General features: G+C 35.3%; 1 protein-coding gene across 22 annotated transcripts in view; it reads right to left on the bottom strand.

Annotated features, from left to right (window-relative positions):
• Positions 1–15,182, bottom strand: part of POSTN (periostin) — a 37,138-nt gene that overhangs the window by 18,922 nt on the left and 3,034 nt on the right. For all 22 annotated transcript variants that reach the window (XM_087757890.1, XM_087757891.1, XM_087757892.1 and 19 more), the window contains exons 3-11: positions 9,476–9,540; positions 8,014–8,171; positions 7,255–7,419; positions 6,297–6,443; positions 3,534–3,675; positions 2,123–2,335; positions 1,828–1,962; positions 801–949; positions 131–267 (exon numbers count right to left, since the gene is read on the bottom strand). In XM_087757890.1, the coding sequence (XP_087614016.1) occupies positions 131–267; positions 801–949; positions 1,828–1,962; positions 2,123–2,335; positions 3,534–3,675; positions 6,297–6,443; positions 7,255–7,419; positions 8,014–8,171; positions 9,476–9,540 (1,311 nt within the window). The remainder of the gene's footprint in view (positions 1–130; positions 268–800; positions 950–1,827; positions 1,963–2,122; positions 2,336–3,533; positions 3,676–6,296; positions 6,444–7,254; positions 7,420–8,013; positions 8,172–9,475; positions 9,541–15,182) is intronic.

Below are 15,182 nucleotides of genomic sequence, written 5' to 3'. Positions count from 1 at the left end.
CCCTTCCCTGCCCTCCCTGCCCCCCAAAAATCCAATAACCCACAGTCCACAACTATTTCTCAGACCAGCTGTGCTGTGTATACAGCTACCCTTTTAGGAAAATCTCAGTGCTGTCAAAACTGCTACTCACCTAAAACGCTTATCATTTCTCAGCATTTCATGCAGTGTCTTTTCTGCTGGATTGATGATCTGTCTGAAGATGTGAATAAAACCATTCCTTCCTTCTTTACTTCCTCTGACCATGCATGAATTTTCGATACAAACAGCCTGATTAAAAGAGAAAGAAGTGTAGCTATTCACATAATGGTACACATTTAAACATATTTGAGAAAATGCGATGGATTCATACTTCCCAACAGGCTCCTAAATTTAAAAGTAATATTCATATCTATTTCCCACAGTCAGATTGTGTGTTCTTGCCAGGAAATCTGGTATCACTTGAAAAAGCAAAAGTAGCAAAATCTGGAGTAATATGGTGTAAATATTTCCAAAGTTGATTTTTTTGTTTCCCTTGAGAATGTCCTTAATTAGTTTTAAAATCTAGCTTTAAAAATTTGTGATTAATGAAGTGCCAAATCTGGAATCTTGTTTGGTTTTCCCAAAGAGTCTTCCATGCAAACAAAGTTCCCGTTGATAAAGATCAGATTTTCACATTTTACTAGCTTAAAAGCTTAAAGATTTTTGCTAGATAGTCATAATGGTAAATGTTGGAGGTTTCATTCAGCTTTGTCTTTCATTCTTTCATGACTCTTCATTTTCATAGTTGGGATACATTTTGTTAGAAAGTCCTGTTCACTTACTGTGCGATACACAAAGACTCTAAGCAGTTTTCCTCCAATTGTCTCCAGCTCTTGTCCATTGTACAGTTCATTGAGCCCAACTTTCACTTTTATAATGTGATTCTGCAGGATCGTTTTAAGAAGGCGTTGATCCATCCTTAAGGTGTCATCTACAAAGCCATTTACATATTAAGATATAGTGATTTATATAGTGAATTTTTATTCAAATAAGGTTACCTGTGGATGCTATCTTAAAAGAACATGGAAATACTGAATCTTTCTTTGAAATGCTTGAAGTAAGTCTTGGACAGATCTGTGTACACAGAAAATGAATTATTAAGTAGTTTCTGCAAATTGCCATTCCTTAAATTCAGACATGAACTTTTGACATAGCCCTGATTAATTACTATAAATAATATGACAGTTGATTTATAGGTGGGCCTGCTCCATCTTCTGAATTACTGCTGAAGTTCTTATTAGAACTTTTTCTTTCTGCATGTGCACCTTAAAAACTATTTTTTTCCAAATTTTTTGCTGTGGTGGTGAGTGAACCCTTGAATTCTTGGGGGAAGGGCAGGATGCCCATGTGGTCACTTCTGCAAATATGCAAACACCTGTTTTATAGTATATTTGTACTGTTTCTCTCTGCTTTAATGTGCTGGAAAATACCATCCTTCTTGTATAAATTTTTTGAGAATAAATAAGTTGTGAATCTAGTGCAAGTAATGCAAATGTTAAGGGAACTGGCAGTTCATTAATATCTTTCCTTTCCCACAATCTGGCTGTGCATATTTTGTACCTTATTTTAGTGATACTATTTCCATTAACAAATGATACCACTAAAAACAAGCTGTGCAGCCTGGTGGTTAGGTTTGGTTTGTCTTTCTGCGTGGTATGTATTTTGAAAGGATGAAGTATCTCTATTTCTCTATTGCTCTCTTTCCTTGGGACTTAGAACAAGTACTGGGGCTTATTTGGAAAACTGTCAGGGTAGCATATATTCTTGTTTATTTTGACATTCGGAGCATAATCTTTTAAGGCTACTAACCTGAGAAAGCACCATTCAGTGGTGCCAGAAGAGTGTATTGGCCTTCTGGTCTTAGAGAAGATGCCAGTCCTAGCTGTGCCACCAGCTCTGTAAAAGTAGACTGCTGGGCACCCCCAAGCTCAATGACTTGCTTGGCTGCAAATAGAGGAATAAGAAAAGGTATTTTAACACACAATTTATTCCTTTTCCAGATTTCAATTCTCCATGCTTATCCATAATGATATATCTGAGGGAATCTAGGTAAGATTGTAGAAAACACCTTCAGTGTAAGAAGTTTTTCATACACATCACTGACCAGAATCAGGAATTAGCACTTCATCAATAAGATGGATAACACCATTGCTTGTCACGATATCTTTGCGTTTCACCATCTTCACTCCATTCACAGTCAGACTTTCACCATCACAACCAACTTCAACTGTGTTTCCTTCCAAGGTTTCATAGACAGCTCCACCTGTGATGGCTTCAGAGCACTGGAGAGTATTTAAAATATGGAACTTCACGAGAGCTGTGGAGAAAAGAGCAGGAAGTCCACATATAGGTGTTTGGACACATATATTCATATATATATATAATTCACATATAGTTGTAGGATAAATTATTACATCTACACTATTTTATTGTTTACTAGCTTATCTAGCATATTTTCCTATTTGCACTCATAGATTCTTTATTGAAAGTTATTTATATGATAATTGATACTATAGGCCTCTAAACAACATCTATGGTCAAAAATCTTTGGCATCCCTTATATTATGAAAACTATACTGGCTTTGCTGTGATCTGCATGTAACAGAGTATATAACTCAGTCACTGCAGAGGGTATGCTCCAAATGGACCTCTAAGTACAAAACTCTACAGGCTATGCAAAGTCAGCCCCAGATTTATATTTTGTTGTCTTACTATATAAGTGAGATTCAGTGTACTATCCTCTGTGGGTACCAAAAGAATCAGCAAAAAATTCCTGAAAACAAACTGAAAAAAAAAATTAAAAAAGCCACAACAAAAATGTCATGTTATTTCAGGATTCCAGTTTTAGTCATTGCCTCACATTAAAATTAGCCCAGATCCCTCTTTTCACCATTCTCCATTGAGATACTGCACAGTGACTTAATCAGGCTATAATGAAATGATGGAGAACTTGGTTAGTGCAGTGGAGCTCATAAATGACAATAGAAATGTAACCTTCCATTTCTTAATGGTCCATTATATTACTGTGCACATAACAGACTGATTCAGTTATTATTTCATTTTATTGTAGTTCTCAAAAGAATAAGTGTGCTGACTGTTGTAGTTTGGCAGAATATATAGTATAAATTCAGTTCAACTTGCAGGGCAAAATGGGCCTTTTACAAGAACATGTCCTTTTTATATGACAAAGCTGTTCACGAGAAAGATATGAGAGAGTCCCACATTCAGATAGCCCTGCATTTCTAGAGGCAGGAATCTCTATCGGAACAATGCAGCTGACCTATTAGAAACATCAGTGTGCCTATGTTTTCACAGTTTCCTTTAAACTGTTTTGGAAACTAAGTTTTCAGTGAATTTGAATCCTTAGGTAACTGGAAAAATCAAAAACAGAAGAAATAACTCCTCCTATATGTATGAAAGTACAGCTGCTTAATTTCAGAGCTACTAGGATAATGTAGTTTCTACCTCCAGATCTATTCACCTGTATTTCTCATTTGCAAAAAAAAGTTACATACCTTCAGAAGCCACCTTGTCACCCATGATCCTTTCTAAGACTCCCCTTGGAAGTCTCTCAAAAGCTTCATTAGTAGGAGCAAAGAGTGTGTAATGACCAGGCCTTCCAAGAATATCCAAGACATCTGATGTGATGGCAGCAGCCTAGAAAATAAATTTGGTTTTTAATGCTGGTTATTTAAAATATTACCAAATACATTATCTGTCTAGTTTCACCTAGAGTCCCCAGGTACTTTAATGCTAGACTGAGAACAGTGTTATAGAAAGATGAAAAAATGAATTGACAAAAAGGAATAGAAAATTAATTTTGTGGGAAAAATGTGTCTTGATATACTGAGTTACTTCCTTAATTTAGAGCACAATAATCAATAAATTCTTATAGATATGACAACAGGGCAGAAATTTTTATTATTATGGCCTGAATTTTTAAATGTGGACATATAGGTTTTGACAAATTAGATCAAAGCAATAGTCTATCAAAGCTAATAATTTGTCCCTGAAATAATAAAAAATGTGTTACAGGTGTATGACTAGTTTGATTAAATACAAGGAGGAGGTTTTGAATCACAACAGGAGGCTGAGGGGTGACCTCATTGCTCTCTACAGCTTCCTGAGGAGGGGAAGTGGAGAGGGAGGTGCTGAGCTCTTCTCCCAGGTGATAGGATGAGTGGGAATGGCTCAAAGCTGCACCAGGGAAGGTTTAGACTGGACATTAGGAAGCATTTCTTTACTGAGAGGGTGGTCAAACACTGGAACAGGCTTCCTAGAGAGGTGGTTGATGCCTCAAGCCTGTCAGTATTTAAAAGGCATTTGGACAATGCCCTTAATAACATGCTTTAACTTCTGGTGAGCCCTGAATTGGGCAGGCAGTTGGATTAGATGATCATTGTAGATCCCCTCCAACCGAAATATTCTATTCTATTCTATTCTATTCTATTCTATTCTATTCTATTCTATTCTGTTCTGTTCTGTTCTGTTCTGTTCTGTTCTGTTCTGTCTCAGACTTTGAGGCCAGGGAAAATTATCTCCAGGTTTTTAATCCCTAAAATGTTACTCAGCTCTGCACATTAAACAAGTAAAGTTAAACACAATTGATGAAAAATTATCTACTTTTTAGTAATGAAGAAGAGGTAAGCAGTCTGAAATAAATAAAACCCAATTCAATATCTTTCAAAACAATATATTTTCCCTTTTATTCCTTAAATAAATCATCTTAACTTGCTTATAAATCTCCTCTGTACAACCTCACAATTTGGGTGTTTCCATTATTGGATTAATCCTAAAAGAGAATACTATAATAATATGTATTTCTTTGGTGGCTGCAACCTGTCCTCATTAGAATCAAAGACTGAAGAAAAAGAACAATGCAGGAAAAATAATCAAAGGTGTTGTGAGAATATATGATGGATTAAAAAGATAATATGATAGAGTATGCCAATATAAATCATGAACAGATTTCCTAGAAAAAGAATGTATGTAAAATTGAACACACCTGGACTTGAGTAAAGAATTTGCTCAGTTAAATATGAAATACTATTAGCTCAACCTAAGACAGAAAGATAAAGTACCTGTGAAACTGGCAAACTGGAAGATGGGAATAACCATCCTCAAGGAAATGTCATATTAGAGTCTCGGGGCTGATTTTGTTTAATGGTTTCATTAAAACATTTGCTTTTGGAGCCAAAGTCATTAAAGCAGTATGAAGTGCAGAGGCATGCAGACAGGAGCTAGCAGGTGTATGTGCTATCAACAGAGACTTCACCTTTTGAAAAGTCAGAAAGGCAGAGTGCAATGTGATGCAACTGAAAGAAAGACAAGCATGATGCTAGCATGTATCCTGGAAACCAGTAAGTTTTTTTTCAAGCAGAGTTAGGGAGGTATGCAAGTTAATATGAAAGGAATAGGTAAGACCTTATCTAGGATTAGGTGAAAAAGTCTGCTTAGAGTTCACAAAAGTTAAACCCAAATAGAAGAGATACAAGAAAGAACACACAGGGAAAAAATGAAATAGAGAGGCCTTCTTTTTCAACTGTAGACTAGAAAGGGTTGGCTTTTATATTCATTTTTTTAAAGGGATTAAATGACGTGGTTGCCTGTAACTGTCATGGACTGGATTTGAGGGTTTCAGAGCGTCTTTTCCACCTTTATGGCTCTGCATTTAAAATATTTTTTGTATTTATTGAAGAAATGGAGGAGGAAAAAGGACAACAGCTATTTGCAAAACCATGCCATATTTTTTTTAAACATGTGCAGCATGAAATCCCATTGCACTAAGCAGACACATCTTCTAGGAGAAGGAGAAATTAGAAACTTGGACAGAAAAAAACCCTGTTTCCACTGTGCAAGAAAAATTGTACCTACTGGTGTTCTGAAAGTTGCTATGAGTCAGGTTCTGGAATTTATTATTTTTTTTTTTTTTACCATTTCCTATTTTCCATTTTGAAATTATTTTTATTTATCTAGCACCAGACGCTGTAATTTATGCTCACACATTTCATTACCTCAGTGCTTGAAGAGAAGACACATTTTTTTATTGATGTGGTCTTATTTGATCCACAAAAGAAGAGAAGCAGACTCCTTATGTAAAATATACTTTGCCTTTTTATATAGCTAGATTTGCAATATTAGCTGGAGTTCTTAATTTAATTTATTTCCATCTCTTACTGAACTAACCCTTCTTAATTCCAGGTATCATGCACAAATAGAAAACGAAGAAAAAAAAACCTAAAAAAACAGAGGATAATTTTTTTTTTTTGTCCACTTACTCTAAGAGATGAAAGATCATCCTCGACTTCAATGAAATCTTGAATGGTATTTCCAATAGCGGTCAAGACACGATCAATGACATGAACAACGCCATTGGTAGCAATCTGGTTGCCATGGATGACCCTGGCACAGTTAACAGTAACAACCTATATTTGAAGAGTCAAACAGTAGAAGATTAAACATTAATTTGATCATATACTTGGAATCTGATTCTTGCAGATTGGCAATGTATGTACTGTACATTATGTATTCACTGTTGTTCTTTCAGTTTTTATTTTATATTTTAAGTAAAATCTTGTAAGATTTGAAAGGCTGACTAAGCTTCTGGAAAGCTAGCAGCAGATTTATTCAGGCTACACTGATCTCATATTCATTTTTTTCCATATCTGGTTAATATGGTGATTGTATTGGTCTTTACTGATGTAAACTATAGTCAAATATAAACATTTTGATTCATTTAAGGCAACAAAGATGAGTGACTTGACTGGGAGATTTCTAGCATTTATAAAAATGATTTTTTTTCCAGCCACATAATGGATGTGTGTCTCCTACAATCTTAAATGCTGCTTCCGTGCACCCCAATTCAAATAAAAGATCTGATTTAATATTATTTTGTAAACACATAAAGATTAATAGTAGATTTTGCTCTTGGATTTATTATGATCATATATTTTGGCCACAAAAAGCTTTGTCTTTTAGGAAGAAAGTTCATTCTCATTTGAACTTTGATTTCTAAACAGCAAACAGCACTTTTGTTTATTCTTTCTTAGTGATTAGTCTACATAGTGGACAATATTTCTTCAAGAGAAAATTGATTTATTTCTGTCAGTGACAACTGACTTGCTAGATGTTAAACTGTCTATAGCCTGTTTTCTTAGCTATAGAAGTAAATAAAAGAAAGAGTAATGGCTATAACTGAATAATTATATTAGGGGAAAAAAAAGAGAATTGACTTACCCCATTAGGATAATGGTTAATAAGCAATTTCTGATCATTATACATAGACACCAGAGTCATGCCATTTTTAAGATCTTTTGTCAAAATGCGCTTGTTTACCATGTGGTGGTGGAGAGCGTTATACAGCTCAATATTTACATTGTCAACCAAATTCCTGTGAATTTCCTGAAGAAGAAAGGAGTTTAAATAATTAGAGGCTTCAAAACATTCTTCCAGTATATTCAACAATGGATATTTCTTGTTAGGAGACGCAGCTTTGATACCTATCAATCTGGCTCTACTTAAATTATGCTTTAGTCTGATTTGCTCACAAATGGAAGACAAGAGGTCTAATCACAAAGTCATTGGAGGAGCTTTGATTCAATATTTATGTAACTAAAAACATTACTAAAAGAAGGACACCTGAATCAGTGACAAAGTACAATTATACTCTACATCATGCAATTGCTGGAATTCCTGTCAGTTTCCCTAAAACTATGCTAATAACACTAACAATATTAATATTTGTCATGCAGGTACTTAAATAAGAAACACTTAGAGTTGTTTAGTACTCCTGAAAATAAATTCAGACTCTAGCTTCAGCAATGCATGTCAAACATGCAAATTATTTTATTATAACTTGTGTAATGCCCTTTTATATTTAAAATATCGATACTGTTTCTAGTCTACCTTATTATAGACTAGCTGTTGCAGCTAAAATGACATTAGCTGAAAGAGAAACACACTTCAACACATGTACACGTGCGCACACACACTTACTGAATTTAATTGCTCCCAGGCTTCATTGCTTGGTGCAAAGAAAGTGAATGATCCTCGTCCCTCAATCTCTTCTCTCAGCTTTGATATGTCAGAATACTGCTGCGTGGAGGTAGCTCCCACAATACCAAGTGTACCATATACATGATCAATAGGAGCAACTAAAATAAACATCAGATAAGAATACTGTAAACTCTTCAGTCATCCAGTTTCTCACAATCAAATCTACTTTGTTTCTTTTGGTTGGACAATAGTATTGTCCTTCTGAAGCTGTTTAAATCAATATTAAAACAATGTGCTTGGATTAAAATTCCATTGTCAACATACTCAAAACCCATCCAAACAGATCCGCCTTTTTTTTTTTTGCTTGTTTGCTTAATGAAAAATTAAATCAAACAAAACTGAATATTTTAAAATTTTTCTTTAGAAGAGTTGTCTTGTTTTGTGCCAACCCAACCTGAAATGGGAGGCTATCCATTGAGAACAGGAGCAAATTCCACCTATAATCACAAATATTTCAATGGAGTGGGTCTGATTCGGTCATGATGGACCAGAATTCTTCTTGTGAGGCTTCTTGCTCTTCTTCCAGTGTGTGGTTTGTGCATATATTGATTCATCAAGATAGTAAGAACGGCCATAGTCTCACAGTTAAAATGCTGCTACATGAGAACAAGATTAATTTCTCCTAATTCTAGGCATCTAGAAGTGAGGCATCTGCATGCAAGCTAGCTGTTCTTGGCTCTTTTTATGGTCATGGAGAGGAACAGGCAATTGTAGACTGTGACTGACCTCATCCTAATGTAAACATCTAAAGTGAGATTAATTGATTAATTAATTAAACAAACTGAAATCTGCCTTAGATATGCCTAACTGTTATTGAATGTAAAAGGATTAGTTCAGATATAGGGATCTAAAGTTGTGAAATACATTCCTTCTCAGATTACTCTTCCCTGCTGCAATTAATTTTATTTATGCAAAACAGAATAGCACAAATAATAGGAGAAATCAAGAATTCCTGTCTTCATTTTCACTCCTTCTTAGTTTATTTAAAGCCTATAACACTCTTCTAGTAAATAAGATTCAAGGCAAAGGAATAAACAGAATTTAGATATGCTACACCTTATGTCCTGGGTTTCTGACCTCACTGGTATGCTTTAGGTTATTCTGGGGTGTGATGGGAATTGGAATAAAAGTTCTTCTTTAGCAGCTTCGGGAATTGAAGACACTATTGTTCCTCTCCCATCCAGCAACTGGAAGGACCTGGGAAATTCAACTAAAACTGCATGATCAAATTCAGTGCTGGCTGATTTTTAACTGTGCTGCCTGTGTGCAAATAAAGCTGTGTATTCTCAGGCAGTAATTCCTAAAAAAAGGCAATCATTTCTCAAGATGACCACCTTTGAAAGTCTCCTGCGTTGTAATGCTTCTCATATACTGACTCATCCATATGAAAATAAGCTCGTACCTGCAGGACATCCTCTCATACCATCCATCTTCATATAGCCAGGACAGCACTCATATAAGACAGTTCTGTGGGATATAGACAAAAGCATAATTAAATAATATACAGGACAAATGTATACTAATTTTAGCTGAGTCTAATTTTTCTTTTTTTTATTATTACTTTTTCCTTCCTAAGTACACTCTCCAGATCTTCACCCCTTTTTTATCATTGAACCTTTTCTGTATAGACTACAAATTGATTGCATTTTACTAAATGCAAGGCTTTTGAATTTACAGAATGAGTGCCATCATTAAGTTTAAGTGGTAGGAAGGAACATTGGAGGGGATGTGGAACTCATGTAGAGTTATTAAAAGATTATGTGACTAGAACAGCAGCTGAAGAAAATTAATTTAACTAGTCTATTTTGAAAAGATTAGACGAGATTGAAGAAAAGTAAAAATAAAGAAAGTGAGGACATTGAGAGAAACTGGTGGTTGTAAAGGAAAAAGAAAAAAATTAAATGAACTGAAGAGAATTTAAAATGACAAAACTACATGAGGTCATCTATGTACTGGATATAGGAATTAAACAGGTATTTAGGAGAAGGTCCTGTGGATTGTACACTGACAGGAAGTGGGATGGCAGAGCCTCAGTTTTTCAAGGAAGACTGAAGAAGCTCAGGAATGAGGGAGAGAACTAATTAAGAACAGACATAAAGCAGGTTATAGAGAAGAAGGACACTAAAGACTGGATAGATGGACACCAGTTCACTAGTAAATGTAGTGAGGATGAAAACCAGACTACAGGAAATCAAAAACAAAGTTAAAAGAGTATGTCATCACAGCATACATAGAATTTAACAATACCAGGGACCAGGAACTGTTATATAATGGTGTCAATAAAATATTCTCCTTCTTGAATATGTGTAAGCTAACATAACAGCAAATCAGGGCTAACTGATAATTCTATACTGTAGCACTCAATTTAGCACTGATGGTCTTATAAGATATATTATCTTTTTAGTTAATATGACAGAAATAAAAGCTCTGCCATAGATCTGCTTGACAAATACTCCTCTCTTACATGAAAGTGCAAATTCACTAAAGTTATGACAGAGTTGATTTTGGCTCCTTGGGAGAGGGAACGCCAACAAATTATACAATCTTACCAAAGTCTAAAACATAAACTTTAAGACATTAGACTTCAGATATTACTTTTCAAATTATGGTACACTGTGAATGACAAGGAAAAATTGCCATTGCAGTTTTACATAATAGATTTATTTTTATAGGTGTGGCTGATGTTGGCAGTGCTAGAGTACTGAACAGTAACTCCTTGAAGGTTTTTGCTGAGTCTTTACCACTACATTCCAGCTTTTAATTTGTAGACTCTTTGGTGGCAGCTGAGTACACTTCTCTCATTTTTCATAAACTAAAGCTGACAAAACATTAACCACAAGCACACTAAAATGAACAGCTTATTCAAATGAAAAGTTGAACTTAAGGCCTTCAACATCCAAACTACTTGAAGAGATTAAAAAATTAAAGTAGACTGGAAGAACATTAGCATAACAAAGCATGATTTTAAAAGTGAGGATTATAATTCCATAATTGACAGCAATCTGATAGAGCTGGTGATGTTTAAAGAATATTTTTTAAAAAGTCTTTCCTTTCCCTGTGCTATGAAAATATTTTGTCTCCATTCCCTCATGTACATATGCACACATGACATATTCACCCTTCTGCCATGTGCATCTTTTCAACTGAGAAGCCATATATTGAAAGTATTTGTACAGTTCTTTTAAGTACATCTCCTTCTTTAAAGCAATTCACTGAATGGCTATTTCTTGGGAATGCAAGAATAGCATATGGTTTAGGCTACAGATTTTCTAACTAATGAGGAAATTAATGGTATACTCTTGCTCCTTGTTGCATACCTGCCAGAAGCTAATAAAAAAAATCTGATTAAAGAAAACTGTGTAGCAGAATAGGAGTCAGAATGTTCTCCCAACTGTGTGAACTGCTTTGTCATGAGAAAATATTTTTTCCTTCCATGGAATAGAAAATATCTCCCTCTCACCCCATAAGCAGCTATGAAAGATTGCAGTCTTAATTAGCTTTTGGAAAAAGGAAAGAGGAAGCTGAGTTATAAGCATAGAATAAGATATGGCAAGTTTAGTCTTCTTACCATATCCAACAATGACACAATTAATGAAAGGCAGAAAATTGGCTGAAGAGCATAGTTAAGAAAGAAAATGCTTTTTCAGCCAAACATTACAAGATCAGTGCCTTTTTTACCATGTAACTTGTTATGTACAGCCCAGGCTTTTTTCAGTCATCAAGGGTTACTGTAAGTGCCTACTTACAGCATTCATGTTCCCTTACAGTTGACTGCAATTAGAAGGTCCATGTATCAGCTGTGCTCAAAATGTAGTGAGAAAGATGGAATAGGAGAAAAGGGGTCTGTATGGAGGATCCCAAGGTAAGGTTAGAACCAGATAAAACACAATGCAAGATGCAGTTCTTCAGCACCACTCCTGTATAGACACATTACACAGGGGAAGTACCATCTCACACTATAAGTTATCCTTATATGTATCTCCCTACTAGTTCAATATAAGATGGTGCCCAAGTGAAGAATGCAGTTACTCACACGACAAGCAATGCTGCATTCTTGAGTTTTTGGAGGTGTATTTTTTTGTTTTGGGGTGTTTTTTTTGTTGATTGGTTATTGGGTTTTTTATTGGTTTTTTTTTTAGCACAAAGTTGTTCTGACCTCACCTAGAGACTATATTCTAAAGGAAAAAGGGGCAGAGCAACACTACCTTATGTCCTTGTTATTCATGGCTACCAGGGCCAGTTTTCACTTTATTCAGATCAGCTCTATGACTCATCTATTTCTACTCCTTGCTGGCATGGAGATAAAATACTTCAGAGAAACAGTGGAAAGACTTTTGGTCCAATAGACTTTGATTTTAGCAAATCTTTAAGTTGCATCCCAATTGGAGATTTACAGCAGTGGATAGGAAGTGTAAATAATAAAAGCGTTCTTAAATTAACATTTTATAGATCATATATACAAGTTAGGGAGGACTTGTTTACATGGAGATATTAAAATGAGAAGAGCCATTGTCCTTTGGATTAGCATTCTTATTACAGTAACCTCTTTAGTCATGTCTGCGTTTCTGTTTTGAGCACACAGAGTATAAAATTCCCATTAACAGCTAAGACTAAGTTATAACAGATGCTCTATTACAGGCACAAAAAAACCCTCAAGAGTTCTGTGACTTAACTTACTCTCATACACACTGTTTTCCCCCTCTAGCCTTGCTCTGTGAGTGCTTGTACAATGGTAGGAATGTTAAAAGAGGAGGGAGAAGATAGGTGATAGTTTTGTGTAGACTTTCATGTTCAAATCCACCAAGCCTGACGGCTCAATGTCTTCCTCTGGTTGGCTGTAGCAGGCTTCTTGCTTAGGGCCTTACACAGACTCTGTAAAATGCTTACATTCCTCTAAATTCTAGTCAGTGAAGAGAACAAAGTCACTACCTGATTTTAGTTCAATGAGTCCAAACTGCCTATTCCTTCAAACTGTTTTTCCTGACACATGAAGGTATCTATCACTGCATAACTCATTTTGCTTCTGGAGCTCAGCAAAGTAATGAATTCCCTGTCAGATTTGTGCTGAGAGCAGACTTTCTCTCATGGGAAGAAATGACATCTATCTAGGAATAAAACCGCAAGAGTAGGATGTTTTCCAAGACTGACTTTGAGAATATCCAAGTTTCAGTCTAAGTCATTTTCAGGCTGTACCCTTCTTCCTGATGTGTCTGCAGCGGAATAAAATGTAGTGCCAAAGTGGTATGGCAGACTTCACATGAAAGATTAAGTATTTTGGATGACTTGCAGCACATCCATTGAAGGAAAAGGGAACTCAGTATTATAAAGCCACCTGGAGGAGAAAGAAAGATTCTGATAAAAACTATAAACCTATGGGTCCTGAAAAAATTGAAGATAGAGGTGGGTGAAATGACCACACAGAGTCTAGTCTGACTGGAAATTGATCATTATTACCATCATCAAAGGCATACGAATCTGCAATTTGTATGAAAAATGAGTTTTAAACTGTTTGGAATTGCTTATAAAAACAAAGCCAAAATCAAAATGGGAGAGACTGGTTAGGATTCCAGACAGTCAATTATGTTCCAAAGAAACTTCTGGGGATTTAGAATAATCAGATTCCTTGTCTGGGTAGGACGTTCATTATGATTTACGTTATGTCCACTCTAACTTACCGCTGTTACTTTCTTCAACCTCCTTAAGTAATTAGTAACCAATAAAGTTTACAATAGCAGAAAGCTTAGGGTGATAGCTTGGCCCCATGAAAATCAGGTCTTTTCCTCAGCTCTGGTGGTGCCATGGTATCATTCTTCATGTCTAGATGGACTTTAGAGTTGAGACATCAAAGCCATTGCAGTGCTTCAAAAGCAAGACTGTGTGTTGGAATCAGTGTTTCACTGTATCGGAAGTATAACTCAGCTCCATTAATTTATGGTACGCTGTCAGAGCACTGAAAACATTTTCTCAGAAAGAAAGTGGAAAAAAACTTCCTCCTACTACATCTTCCCTCAGTCTTTTTCCTAAAGATCCTTTCCAACACTGTGTTATGACATGCAGCGTCTTTCAGGAATCTCAAAAAATGCAGAGCCTCTGACACCTAACAGAAGCAGTAGAAACCACAATCCAAGTCCATTTCAGATCTTTACCTGACTACTATCAGATTTACATGTCTGATTTTAACAGTGCAAAAATTGTTACTAGAGACATTTCTCTCACATAAATAATAATTTGGGAGTCTTAATCAGTTTTACATTAGTAAGTATAGGGATTATGCGCAAGAAGAACTATGAATATAATTGTTCGTCAGCCAGGCCAGCTGAACCAGCTGAAAAATGAAACAAAATGTAAAGCTGGCTTTGAAGAAAAATGAAAAAAAATAAATAGGAAAAGGATACTTTTTAATTATGAAATTTTCATATATGTAGATGCACTGAAGAGAGCATGAGAGACTGTAGACACATCAGCATTGCTAGTGATGCATACACAATCTGCATCATTTTTTGTGCCCCCCATTCCCAGCACAAACCCAGATTGTGTCTGCACCTAATTCTTGGTCAACATAGAATTCTTTGACTTTCTGTAAAGAACCATTTGATGAATTTCATACAAGTTTACAAAGTCTTATAGTTGCAGTTTTAACTTAAAAATATCCTGTTCGTAAAAGCTCACTTGAGCTTCAATGTGAGCCATGTGTAACTGTTTGAAGCCAAATATATCTATTTTTTTTTCCCAGAATTTATCATTGTTTCTATATTCAGAAACACTTTTTTAGATTTGAAGAATGGACTGGAAAATGTGGATCTTATTTACTCATGACTTTGACAATCAAGAGAATAAAAATATGACTAACTAATTGGAAATTATCAGTCACTTCTTGTTCAAGCTCTCCTTTCTAGTTTATTTAGGGAATTATTGTTGATCATAAAAACATTTTCAAGAGAATTTAAGAGCTTGTTTACAAAGGCAGTCATCTTGACTGGTTTATGTTGCTAACACTGTAGATATTTTTCTTCCATATTAACCTCTGTTAAGGAAGCATTTGGCACAGAAATAAAAAAATCTCTATTCCACATTACATTAACATCTAAAACAATGGTTGATGTTCATTA

Source organism: Nipponia nippon, unplaced genomic scaffold (genome assembly GCF_047370975.1).
Source record: "Nipponia nippon isolate SJK-2023a ecotype South Korea unplaced genomic scaffold, ASM4737097v1 scaffold_2, whole genome shotgun sequence".
Classification (NCBI taxonomy): domain Eukaryota; kingdom Metazoa; phylum Chordata; class Aves; order Pelecaniformes; family Threskiornithidae; genus Nipponia; species Nipponia nippon.
This window is presented reverse-complemented; position numbering and strand designations above follow the sequence as displayed.